The 12,461-nt window shown below is 41.3% G+C and overlaps 1 protein-coding gene across 2 annotated transcripts in view; it reads right to left on the bottom strand.

Moving 5' to 3' along the window:
* Positions 1-567: 567 nt before the first annotated feature.
* Positions 568-12,461, bottom strand: part of LOC140359235 (neuropilin-2-like) — a 157,740-nt gene continuing 145,846 nt past the window's right edge. Inside the window, exons 16-18 of one of the 2 annotated variants that reach the window (XM_072444130.1) lie at positions 12,395-12,427; positions 3,682-3,747; positions 568-2,846 (exon numbers count right to left, since the gene is read on the bottom strand). In XM_072444130.1, the coding sequence (XP_072300231.1) occupies positions 2,542-2,846; positions 3,682-3,747; positions 12,395-12,427 (404 nt within the window). In that variant the 3' untranslated portion in view covers positions 568-2,541. Of the gene's footprint in view, positions 2,847-3,681; positions 3,748-3,965; positions 8,945-12,394; positions 12,428-12,461 lie in introns of those variants that run through there. The other variant, XM_072444207.1, reaches the window with a different exon arrangement.

Raw genomic sequence — 12,461 nt, 5'->3', positions numbered from 1 at the left:
TATTAAAAAAGGTGGAGATGTGTTAAATCAAACAAAAATGAGGTATCGAAAAGTATCGATCATCGTGCAAAGATATTGATCCTTATGATTTACGATGGCCAGCTTGAAATTGTTCATAGTTTCAATGCTTTTTAGTACAAAACTCGTTGGTATTGCCGTGGTGATTACTTGGTATCGGATCAAATAAAACATCTTTGGAATCGACCTTGAACCCTGAACCTGGAGCATAAATGGCAGACGAGTTCTTCTTGTTTGTTTGTGTAACTGTCGCTTTAAATATGTCATATCTCAGGACATACTTTGGATTACAGCATTAAACTTCGACATTTTTCAGTTTCAAAGTTGAGTTAAAAGTGTGATTTTAGTATATTATGAGTATAAGTGACTCAGAACTCAACTTTAAGGAAGGTTTTTAAAGTCACACCACTATTTTTTGTTCTAAATATTAAAAAATCAAACAAAACTTAATTCATAACTAATAGAGGACATTGTTGTGTACTGTTGAGTTGAGTTTGGAGGAGGAAAAACATCATTTCTTTTGAGTCAGACACCCCAAATATATCCGTAGTATTGGTATAAATCCTTTATTAAATAATCATAACAATAATTATAATAACAATCATAAAAAGAACATTTCTGTACAAAGCCCCTTTAAAACAAAACAAAATCAACAGCAGTCTGAGCAGTGCGAAAAAACAAGGGGGCGGCGCGTGTGGTCCTCCCTCCCGCCTCCAGGGGGCGACGTCACTGTCCGCGTGTGTCCGATACTGGCTCTGAAGGCCTAGGCACTTTGAGAAGAGTCCGTGGGGTCCAGAGAGAGGAGCGGGTCGAAAACAGAATGGACCAAAAGTGGATTTACTTCAACTAAAAGTCAGGCCTCTCAGCAGCAAAGAGCGTCACCTTCATTTACACAGCGCCTCCTGGTGGTGAGTCGAGCTGGGCTATGCGCCGGGAGAGGGGAAACGGTCCAGCTAAAGACTTCTTTACCGTCTGTTGCTTTTCCGACTCTTGCAATGCATTGTGGTCTATACTGATGCTGCTTTTCAAAATGCATTGTGGGAAATTTGGAGCATTTTTGACATTCCGACAGAGCCATAAATGAGTTTAATGCCAAACTGTGGAAGCTTATTGTGATGTGTGAGGTGATGAACCCTAATGTCGAGTACATTTTTAGGTTTCTCCAATATTTGATCAACGTATGTCATTATTTTACACTTTCCAAATAAAAAAACATACATTCAATTTGTCTGAAATGGAACAGTTTGAGTAATAGTCCATTTCCTCTTTCCCAAATGCACAATCCCAGCTTCATTGACATGTTTCTGTACAAATAAATTGCTTTGTGTTTGTATAAAATAAGGTGACCGTGAACATGCGACCCTCTCCTTCTCATGGCTTCAGTCCTTTCAGAGCTTTGCGATTTCCAAAACTGTCCAAAAAGTATACAAAAAATGTCCAAACATTTAGACTTTTCAGGGGTTTAGGTCCTTACATCCATGGCTTTTAAACGCTCCACGTGAGAAACGATCGTCTCTCTCTGTCGCCTCATTGTTCCAGGCAAATCCAACAATAATTTGACTTTCCCATGTGCATTTTTGATCCCATCTTGACACAACAACAAAAAATAGTTATAATTTGACAATTCCATCGCAATCCATAGGTTGCAAAACTCCTTGACTAATCCGCCATTCTTTGCTATGTAAACAAGACAAGGGGGCAAGGAACGACAGTCTCCAACAAAAACCATTAAAAACACAAATTTGCTTGGAAAAAAAACCACGTACAAAATGCCCCGCCTCTCCTAAGTCTTTCTACCACATCGGCATCAACGGAAAACAGTGCTAGGAAAGTCTAAAAGCTAAAATACCACAGGAGAAGTTCTGATAATGACAAAAATGGCTGCACACACTGGAGGAGCTATCTAAGCCACTTTTGCCCACGATTTCTAACCTCTACCGTCTTTCCAAAATAGCTTACAATATCCAAACATTTATTAACACTTTTTCAGTACAGGTGATATGTAGACATTTCATTTGAGGCCTTAGAAAGTGGACAATCTTTCTTTCAAAGTCAAAGTGGTCATTGTTTATTTAAAAAAATGCAGTCTTTTGAGGCTCGTTCCATTGAGGAGGGGACATTTTGGTCCTTCTCAAACCGGCGGACACATCACCACAAATAGCAGTGTCAGTTTAGAGTCCGATTCAAATGCCAGGAGCAGGTTGGAGGGAAATGCTAAGTTCTCCAAAGCTTGAACCGTTGAAACGCTTCTATAGAATGGACGTTCCACAATTTCGCTAGTTTCACCATCGCAATTTTTGTTTTGTAAATTTGTAGGTCTTCATTCCCAAGATATTTTTCAAACTGGCTGCACGTTTTGAGTTCCGATATTCGTCCTTGATGCTGTAACGTTGTGTGTTGAACCTGCACGGTAGAGGTGTGTCATTGCAGAACGTGACGCCACATTTCGGAAATAAAGACAGACTTTTCCTCCTAAAATGGCCGCTTCATCGTGTCCGTGTTCGGTCCGTGTTCGGTCGCTCTTCATGCCTCCGTGCAGCAGCGTTGTTGGTTTAGCTTGACTTTGTGCTTGAGTCCGTCGTAGAGTTCAAAGTTGTAGTTTTCCAGTGTTGTGGATGAGCGCGAGGACAGTCCGCTGTAGGAGCAGGTGCAGTAGAGCAGGAGCCCCGCACACACGGCTCCTAACACCACGCCCAGGGACGACATGACGATGATGGTGACCAGGATGGGGTCCAGCGTGTAGAGCCAGGAGTTGTCCTTCTCTGAGACCAGTGTGACCGGGGGGTCTGAGGAGGGGGAGGGAGTGTTCCAGTCTGAGAAGGGTAGACCTGCAACAGAAAGGTTAGAAGTTAGGCCTGGGAAAAGAATGGAACATTTGTCACTTCACAGGTCTGAGCTTCCTGTTTTATGCAACAGAATGAGGACTTTTCCTGTTCAAAAGCTAGATAACTTTGGTTTAAATTATTAAGCTCTTTGGCGTCTACTACCCATGGGTCAATACACTTCTTCTTGAAAGTGGTGGTCAAAACTCCTGCCATGGACAACAGAAATAAACACCTTTGGATCATACTTTTGGCAGCGTTGCATCTACAATGGAGGACTGGACTGACATAATAATGGGCATAAGGACGATAGACAGAAATCACGTTTGAACTGGGTTTGGCCATTATTCTGACCGTGATGTGTCGTGATGTGGTTTGTGGATGTTCGGTGCTTCATGTGTTCATTTCACTTTGTCGGTTGCTCTCTGGTCTTGTTCTGTGTTTTGTGTTTTGTGTTTTATATGTTTGTCTTTTATTTAATATTGAGATACTTAATGTTGGCCCAGGGCAGCTATGGCTCATCACCAAGAGTGGGCCGTGAATGATCAATGTAACATACAGTCACATGTTGAAATGGTTGCATAGTTATTTGGACAGAAAGGCTTTATTAGAAAGAACAGCTGTAACGTGAAATGGTAAGAGAGAGGGAAGCGACATTCAGCAAATGGTTGAAGCCAGGAATTGGACCCACAATGCCACAAGGGTAGCAACCACACATGTGCAAACCACTGCACACCAGCAATCACAGCGTGTGGATTCTTATCGATAAACTGGACATAATTGAATTGCTTTTTGCAGATAACGATGTCGATCGGATGTTGATTGTATGTGAAAAGTTTACCTCCATTTAGAGAATTTCTCCCACTGAAAAGACGTCCATCTCCAGACTCCATCGGTTTTCTCACTTCTGGAAGAAAATGGAACATGCCACTTTTAACCACTGAGCGCTTAAAAAACCAGAACTGGCCTAAACAAATATACCTTTTAAATACTACGGCACCGTTGATTGGACTGCACTTAAATGAGACTGCCATTGGTTACTCCCGGTGACTTCATTCCTCAAGCTTTCTCACCACTTTAGTTTCACTTCAGACCGGTCAGAGGGAGAAATGACAGAAACAATCGTTCTACAAAAATATGACTTTATTCATCGAGAAAAGACTCTAGTGATCCATTTTAAGTCAAACACACAATCACATAATAACGTACTATGGCATAAGACTGTTCATTCAATAAGGATGCATTGAAATCAACATGTAACTCCTTCACAGTGGTACAGAGACTCTGAAAATGCACGGGCAGATTTAGACAGTGTGTTCAGGTCCTACATAAGCATTTGTCTGACTTTTTTTTTGACTTCTTTGGACAGCTTAGCGTTGATATTTCTAATGGTACTAATCAAAACAGGTCAGGAAATCGGTGGATTAAAAATGCCACCAGAGGCTGCTAGGACTGCATATTTTTTGGCCTATTGAAAGGTGTAGCTTATCCAGGGCTGTACAATTCAACTATTCCGATGGAAAAGTCCCCAGCCTTTCAGTAAAAACATGTGGTTTGGAGACATAACCCATTCAAAACTTCAAAAACAACAAGGAGCTTCACGGAAAACAACTTGCTGATACCAGTTTGGGGCAGTGTTTTGAGCTCTGGAGAGGGAGATGGACTAAACAAAGAGGATTACTCACCAACACGGATTCAAAAACAAAGCCACGTTATACACATTAAACCCCAGGCATAATATAGGACCTTTGAAAAGTAAAGTTTGCCTTTTTTGTTGATGGACTTTTTGGCTCAAATTCAAAAGAGTGGAGATGTTTTGGCAAGGCACAGGTCTGGATTAAGTGGTGCGGTCTCCAATGGCCAATGCATATATTTTTCAAATCCCAGAGAGTAAGAGAAGGCTTGGCAACAATTCTGGACCCATACAAGTGCGGCGTATGGGACAAAAAAGTGCTTACTGTAGCTTTAATAAATGTTATCAGCCCATTAACTAATTACAGCGATTAGCGGCTTGGCGTGTGAGATGGGAGAAGGAGCGAGGTTTAAAAGCATTGAGCGAGCGGGTGCCAAGAGGGAGTGTCTGCAGCGAAACGGGGACAAATTGACGTAGGTTTTTATACTGATAAAGAACAGGTGGAGTTTTGCTGAGATGTGCGTATTCCTGTTTGTAGTGAAGCATATTGTGAAGCTGTGGATTTAATTTACTAATGACTTCATAATAACGGCCTTTATGATCACAATATTCAAAGTGCTTTTCGTTCCTTTAAGAAGACAAATATCTGTGTTTTGTGGCTGCGGCTCACAATTACTTTAACGTAGTAGTCGACGAATCAAATGATTATTTCCATTGTACATTGAGATTGTTATATACATTATGAAGCAAACAAAGGTGCGGTCAGAGGCTTCGAGACAGAGGATACGTATGAATAAGTGAATTATTGATGAAAATACTACATTGTTGTTGGTTTTTTTTGTCATTTTGATGTAATAATGCCACTGTCTTTGTTGTTAAAGGTCCTATGTGGTTTAGAATGTTTCAGAATATGGCATTAAACTTAAACATTCGGGACAAGAAGGTGAGAACCCAAAGGTAATGAATGAATGAATGAATGAATGAAGTAATGCAGGACAAAGGGTCTCTGTGTAGACCTAATATTACATGTAGACTGCTCTAATTAAGCTAATTAAGAGATTACAATTCTGAATTCAACTCTTTTGTCTGTTTCTTGCACAGAGCTTTTACAAAATCGGCATCTTCTTCTCTAATCTGTCAAACAGCTTGGTCTTCCGTGGCTTCCTCTAGGCTCCCCGCTCCGAGTTTGCACATAACATCCTCCGTATGGCACCCAGCTGCTCCCGATGCATTGTGGGAGATGTAGGATTATAAATCAGGCGCCGAGCGGATGACGGCTGACAGTTGGCGATATTTACACCGCCCCCGAATCATAACAAGACCATATTCAAAAAAACACGCACTGCGCAATAGATTTTATGTGTTGAGCTGAAGCAGCGACGACATCCATCAAACGCCTGATAACTTTACTGCCAAAAAGACACAACGATTGATCAAACGAAGGCGTCGTCTCAATGTTTAAGAGTGAAGCATTCGAATGTGAACATGCAAGATTGAAATAATACGACGTTGGATGCAGTAACAATTGTGTAGTTAAGGCTGGAGACACTGTAGAAGACTTGAAGGCATTTTGGGCCTCGATAAATGTTCTATTTTCACTTAAATATGTTCATTCCTCACAGTTAAAGCTCGTGTGACTCCTGTCTGCCGCTCCAGACCATTGTGTTACAATAGCGGTGCTTCCAGTTGACATCACGGCACAGATTGCATTTATTTTGAGGCCTAATGTAAAAAAAAACAAATGATATTGTAAACATCCGCTTTGCCTGCCGAGTAGTTTGAACGGCTATAATCGTGTTATACAGACAAAACAAATGTATTTAAGATTCGACTTCCCACAAGCTGGACTGAAATGGAGCCGTGAGAGCGGCTTTCTATAACATAATGTCATCTGGGCTTTCGTTTAGCAATAGGATTAGCCACTGCAAAACATGACTACTCCGATTTTTGACATTTACGAATGAAGATCAGAAAGAGTTTAATCCTTTTTTGACATTTTGATTGCAGTATGCCTTTGTCTTTGTTATAAAAAGGTCTTTTAGAGTGTTTTAGAGTCTATATATTCCAGAAAAGCATTATAATTATCAAAATACGTTGTTGACATGTCACCATAAATTGATTATTTGTTGCTGTCCTATATTCATCTTCATTTTAGTCATTTGGACATGTTTAATCTCAGACTTTTTCAGAATAACACTTTTTTTTAAGGTCGGCTTGAACGCCTGAGATGAGATAAAAGTATATGTCACCAAGACCGGAACAAGGTAACAAGGATAAAAAACATACACCCAAGTTAAATTGTATAAAACCTGTTACTCTCGATCCTTAGACTTAAAAAGGAGGTAAAATGAAGTGGAACATAACAAATGTAAATGATTAAGTGGCATCAGAACACTTTTGAACTATGAGTTATTTTGCATGTCCATTACACAGGATAGAACGTGTACTTTACTGAGATACACAGAAACAACACGTGTGTATTTGTGTGTATTTGTCCCGTAAACCTACAAATGTGTAACGCTCCTCTAATGTAAATGTGTTTAAACCAGGCTCTGACATCACTCGCATGCAACGGAGTGGTTTTCATTTGCCAAAACAAACTCGATTTGTCTTATTTTGTGATATTCTGAAGTTAATCCCAATTTCACTTAATCCTCCTTTTTGTCATTTAAGATATTTTTTACAAACTTTTATTAACTACATTTAAAAAGACACGATGTTCCTTTTTAGATGGAGGGTTCTTATGTATCTCTATGGTTGTTGTTTTGTCTGGGACGTTCCACAAAAATGTCATAGAACGTTTCCATGGAGACAAGTTAAACTCCTGTAATTGAATAAATAAGGATGTAATAAGGATATATACCGTGGAACATTCCAGGCAAAGCAATCACATTTTCTAAAGACAAACCGCACAAGACGCACTCTCCACCAGAAAAGTGACATAGTGCCCCTTTAAATGCATTTGTATTTTCACTTTTTTGCAGTGAAGCCCGGTTGAAAATAGAAAGTCTAGCCATTTGATGTCGACAGCCATTGCATTACGAGCAGGTTTGGGAGCAAAATGGTGTCAGGAATCCTCTTCAGTGCTGCCAGCCTCAACATGTGACAGTTGTCGGTACATTTATTTCCCCACAATCCATTGCTCCAGTCTCTAGTGTCTTGTTTTAGCCGTGTTTCTGGCAGAAATACGCTGAGCTTCAAAAGAATTCGACGTGGATTTTTTGGAAAGGCTGAGGTCCGTCGTCCGACTGTCAAAAAAAGTCTCAAACAAACCAAAAAGATCAGACTATTTCGAGTTTACAGTTTCCTCAAATCCATTCAACAGTTTGAACACGGATCTTGTTAAGCATTTGCCTATGAACCGAAAGGTGGCCAGTCCCATTCTCGCCCCAAACACGTGCACGTTGTGTCCTTGGGTAAGTCACGGTAACTGACAGGGAGGGCATCAGGCATAAATAAACAGAAAACAGGTTCTGGTTTGGAGATAAGATCATCACCGTCATGCCGCCCTCCAAATGAATCATGGACCAACCCAAAAAGTCTGCTTCAAACTTTGAGCGACCACAAAACAACAGTTCCAATGTGGTTGCAACCTTGTCCTTGTTTTTGGGGGGCAGTTTTTTTAGCAGCGGGTCTGGTAGTGATGGCATCTAACTGGAAGGGCATCCAGCATAAATCAGACCAAAGTGAGAAGCCAGAAAAAGAAGCAGATTGAAGCAGCACATGTCCTGATTTGTAGAGCAATTCTAGCAGAGGCTTGGGTAGTAAACGCGCATAACTGGGGGCATCTTGCTTGAAAGAAATCCAATTCATGCAATACTCATGTCCTGATTGTTTGGCGGCAAAAGTGATTGGCCGGGAGGGCATCTGACATCATTTAGCAGACATAAAACCAGCAGCAGAGCGCTTGTGGGTAAAAAGCGCACAGCTGGAGGCGCATCGTGCTCAAAAAAAATCAGACTGAAGCGTTGCATTGCGTCCAGGTTTGGGGGCAGATTTCAGCAGAGGGTCCGGTAGCGCTAGCAGTTAGCTGGAAGGGCATCTGACATGAAATATCAGACATAAAACCAGCAAAAAAAAAATGCAAAACTACGACAAAATCAGCTGATGTCTTGATTCGTCCATTTTTAGCGAACGGTTGGAGGGGCTTCCGGAGCATGGCACGTGTCCTGATTTGGCGGCAGTTTTTTTTAGCAGAGGGTCCGGTGGCGGTCGCGGCTGTCCAACCGGACCGTCAGCACCGGCTCCACCCCGGGCGTGGCCATGCTCGACGACCAGTTGGCGTACTGAAAACACTGGGAGGAGCTGTGATAGGCCACGGACAGCTGGCTCTTCTTGGACGTCGCTAGGTGTTGCCGACAGCAGCACAGCGCCCTTACCAAGATGGCCGCCGCGAGGAGAAGCAAGGCGCCCCCGGCAGCCATTATGTAATACCAGTGGATGGGCAAGGGAGGGACAGGCACACCTCCCCCTGGTGGAGAGAAGGAGAACAGTTGGCCAGAGGGGTAAAGAGAAGAGTGTCGCGTTTACAGGCAAAAACACTGCAAAAACGAACAACTACATGCGTTTTGTGGCTTAGATTGTTTAACTGGCGTCAGATTATGTGCCAATGAGTATGTTTATACATTTTTAAATTATATGTGTCCGTTTTAAAGCAAATTATTTTTGATTGGAATAAAAAAAAAATACTTTTCAGGACATACATCAAAACAAGATGAAGATTTTTCCTCCAACATGAATTCAAATGACTTAAAAATACTTCAATGGTATTTTTTAACTTAAGTAGCTATTTGTTTTTGTAGTGCAGGCATGCCGGGTGCAAAAAAATAAAATAAAATACATTCTCCAAGGCCCAAAAAGAACAAAATGTGTCGCTGGTCAAAACCTTTCACACCAAATTCATCATCAGGAGTTTTTTTTCCCAGGTCAGTCCAGTGCATTTGTCTGTTCCAATCAAAACCAGTGCGTTTCAGAGCCACATTTCCAGAGAATGACAAAATGGTGTGGAAAAGCGCAGCCAAAATCATTAGTTTAAGCGTCCCAAAGCTTTGTCTAGCCATGCACAAGAGGCCAATGGAGATTAATAGTTTGTTTTGTTAAAAAATCCCTTTCTCTGTTTTCCTCTTGCCAACTTTCTCTAACAACTATTCAACCCAAAACATTTTTATTAACATGAGTTACAATGACTTGAATTCAGAATTGTTTTTGAGCAGTTTGTACTCAGACAGATGCCGTTGTCGTCATCTGGAGAACGTGGTTTCACTTGAGGCTGGTCTTCTCTGTTTACCATCAGCCCTGTAATGGGCCATCAACATCCTATTGTAAACTGACTTTCACTCCCTCCTCACCGAGTACCTGATCAGAATGCCCTGGGCGTCTACAGCTCCAGGGTTTCAGAACACTATTATATACGGCCGGAAGGTTGAATCTTAAACCACTGTTTCTGTTTAAGGACGGATTCTTTTTTTTTTACAAAGATTGTCTCTTTAACAAACCATCTTTTGTTCCTGCTCAGAATCTTCACCTCACTGTCTTCGATAGAGTGGTTTGTGTCTTTAAGATGCAGATGCACGTCGCCCTGTGGTTCTGAACTCCAGTGTCTTCTGTGCTGATAAAGCCTCTTGTGCAGTGGCAGTTTAGTCCCGCTCTTTACAGTTTTCCTCACTGCATTGGACAGAGTAAAACTACATTGCTCTGTCTTTGTGTTGGCATCTTGTTCTTAGAGTGAAACATTTTTTGTCTTAAAGTGTTGCCTGGTTTAAAATACATTTTGTGTTGCCTAAAAATTCTTCCGACAGTCCCAAGACATAAGGGATGGAGACACCATTTCCTTGTGGTTCTGTTTCCCTTTAGTCCCTTTTGGACTCTTTTTATAAAAACAGAGTCCAGATGATACAAGTGATTTTGTTCTACAATGGAACTCTCCTGGATGAATGAGGGATTAGACTAGTTTGTACTGAGATAGACCATTTTAACGTTTCTCTCCCTGTAGGATGTGTGTCTTCTACATGTCGCTGTTTTTCTGACAGTTGAATGAGCTTTTGTCCCTCTCAGATGGAGAAGGAGCCTGTTTTATCATTAAATGGCCGTATTTAAAAGGAAAATCCACAAATGCTGAACCTGGGGCTGTGCAATTAATTGACTTTTAATCGAGATTCAGTTATTCCTATCATCAGAGCTCAGCTTTGATCTGTTTTAATGGAGATGTTCACAGGCAATCCTCAGTCAGTAAAAATAGAAAATAAATGAGATTTTCTCTGTTTTTTTTGTAATTCTGCCTTATGCAAATACAAAATGCTAGCAGGTTTGTGAATAAACAGTATTTGTTCTTTTGTTTTTCGAATCCCGTGGCCTGTTGAGTGCACTTTGGGTCTAAGGTGTGTCCGATCATACTGTTACTGAAGAATTTTGACTGCTTATCCAGCTCCATGTCTTTCCCCTTTTGTATTTATGTTCTAATCTTCAAGAAGTTAATATAAGAATAGTTTTAATAAGGCAAAAATACAAGTGAATTGAAAAAATGAGTAAAAACGTTGATGTATTTTCCACACACATGTCGCCCAGGCTTAGAAGACCCTAATCATTGATATTAGTAATTATCCTGCTACATGTATCCAACCACATCACAAACTGATGGTGTTTCAATTAATCTAAAAACAAAGACAAAAAGCATCTCATCTGAAAACCAAGATGAAAATAAAATAAAAAAATAAAAAAAAAACATGGCAAAAATGTCTAGTAACAAGTTCAGCGACTCAACCCAAGATTAATATTTAGCATTCACATTCTCAGTCGTGTCAACATTATTTTTTGCAGTGCCCGGGGCCCCGTTTTCCCAAAACTTGGTCGGGCCCCAGCTAACCACTTTGCCATGAAGCCTCGCCAGCGCCGCTCTGGTCTGAAGGAGGTGTGTGTGTCCGGATGTGGCCCCGATCGTGAGCCTTGGCTGGGGCGGGAGCCTGGCGAGCCTGGCGAGCGAGGCGAGCGGGCGGAGGGGGCACCGGTGCGGGCTATTTGCTGGGTTTTTGGAGCGTGTCGCATAATTACAGGGAGAAATGGCGCGTGGGCGGCTTCTCCAGGCGTTAGACGGTGACGGGAGGTGACTACTGCCTGTCTGAGCGCTCACTAGCAGCTGATGTCGTGCACAGACGGGTCTTTATCTTTATCTTTGGGTTTCCGAGCGGTGGAATGAGCTGGTGTCTCTTTCGAAAAAGAAATGTCCAAAAGTGGAATCCACAAATGTGTTTTCCCTGATCATTTCAAACTGTGGCGAGGTCCATTGTCCCACGAAAGACCGTTTAAAAGTCTCAGAATGGTCAGAATTCTGTTACGGATGCGACTGGAGGCAAAATGAAGCCGACCGTGACACATTTACAACGATTCACTGACATTTGACCTGAAATGCTGATGATTTTGTGTCTTTATTACAAGTTTTTATCTTGTTGACAAACTTTTTAAGGGGTTTAATATTTTTCAAACAGAAAGAGCAGATTTTCTCCAGACATTTGACTTTTTCATCTCAGATAAACACTACAGGGATGTGGGAAATCCAGCAGGTACTTGTGTTTATAAATTGCTTTGTGCATTATATCGGATGTTTTATCTTAGAATCTTACCCATGATGCACTTGGCACAGCTGTGACAATAAGAGTAAAACCAATTTCACCTTTAAGACACTTATTTTGCTGTTAATTTGAAAAACACTAATTCTTCTTGTTCCCAGCTTAAATGCAATGCAAAAAGTCATATTCCAAGATGCAAATTTCAAAATTATATCCAGTAGATCTTTTCTTTTGACATGCGCTCATGAATACAATAAACACTATTAATATAGAACTGATGGCAGCCTCATTCGATTGCAGCCAATCAAAACAGACCAGGAAGTAAGCAAGACAAACATAAGCGACGTCATCAAACTCACCGGTGACTTCAGGAGAGAAGGCGCCGATGGGTTCTGTGGATGTGAGGGAGAGAAAGAGAGCACCAGA

This window comes from Eucyclogobius newberryi, unplaced genomic scaffold (genome assembly GCF_026437365.1).
Source record: "Eucyclogobius newberryi isolate DKJ021-1_F unplaced genomic scaffold, fEucNew1.0.hap1 SCAF_1, whole genome shotgun sequence".
Lineage (NCBI taxonomy): Eukaryota > Metazoa > Chordata > Actinopteri > Gobiiformes > Gobiidae > Eucyclogobius > Eucyclogobius newberryi.
Note: the sequence above shows the minus strand (reverse complement) of the source record. Positions and strands in the feature narration are given on the sequence as shown.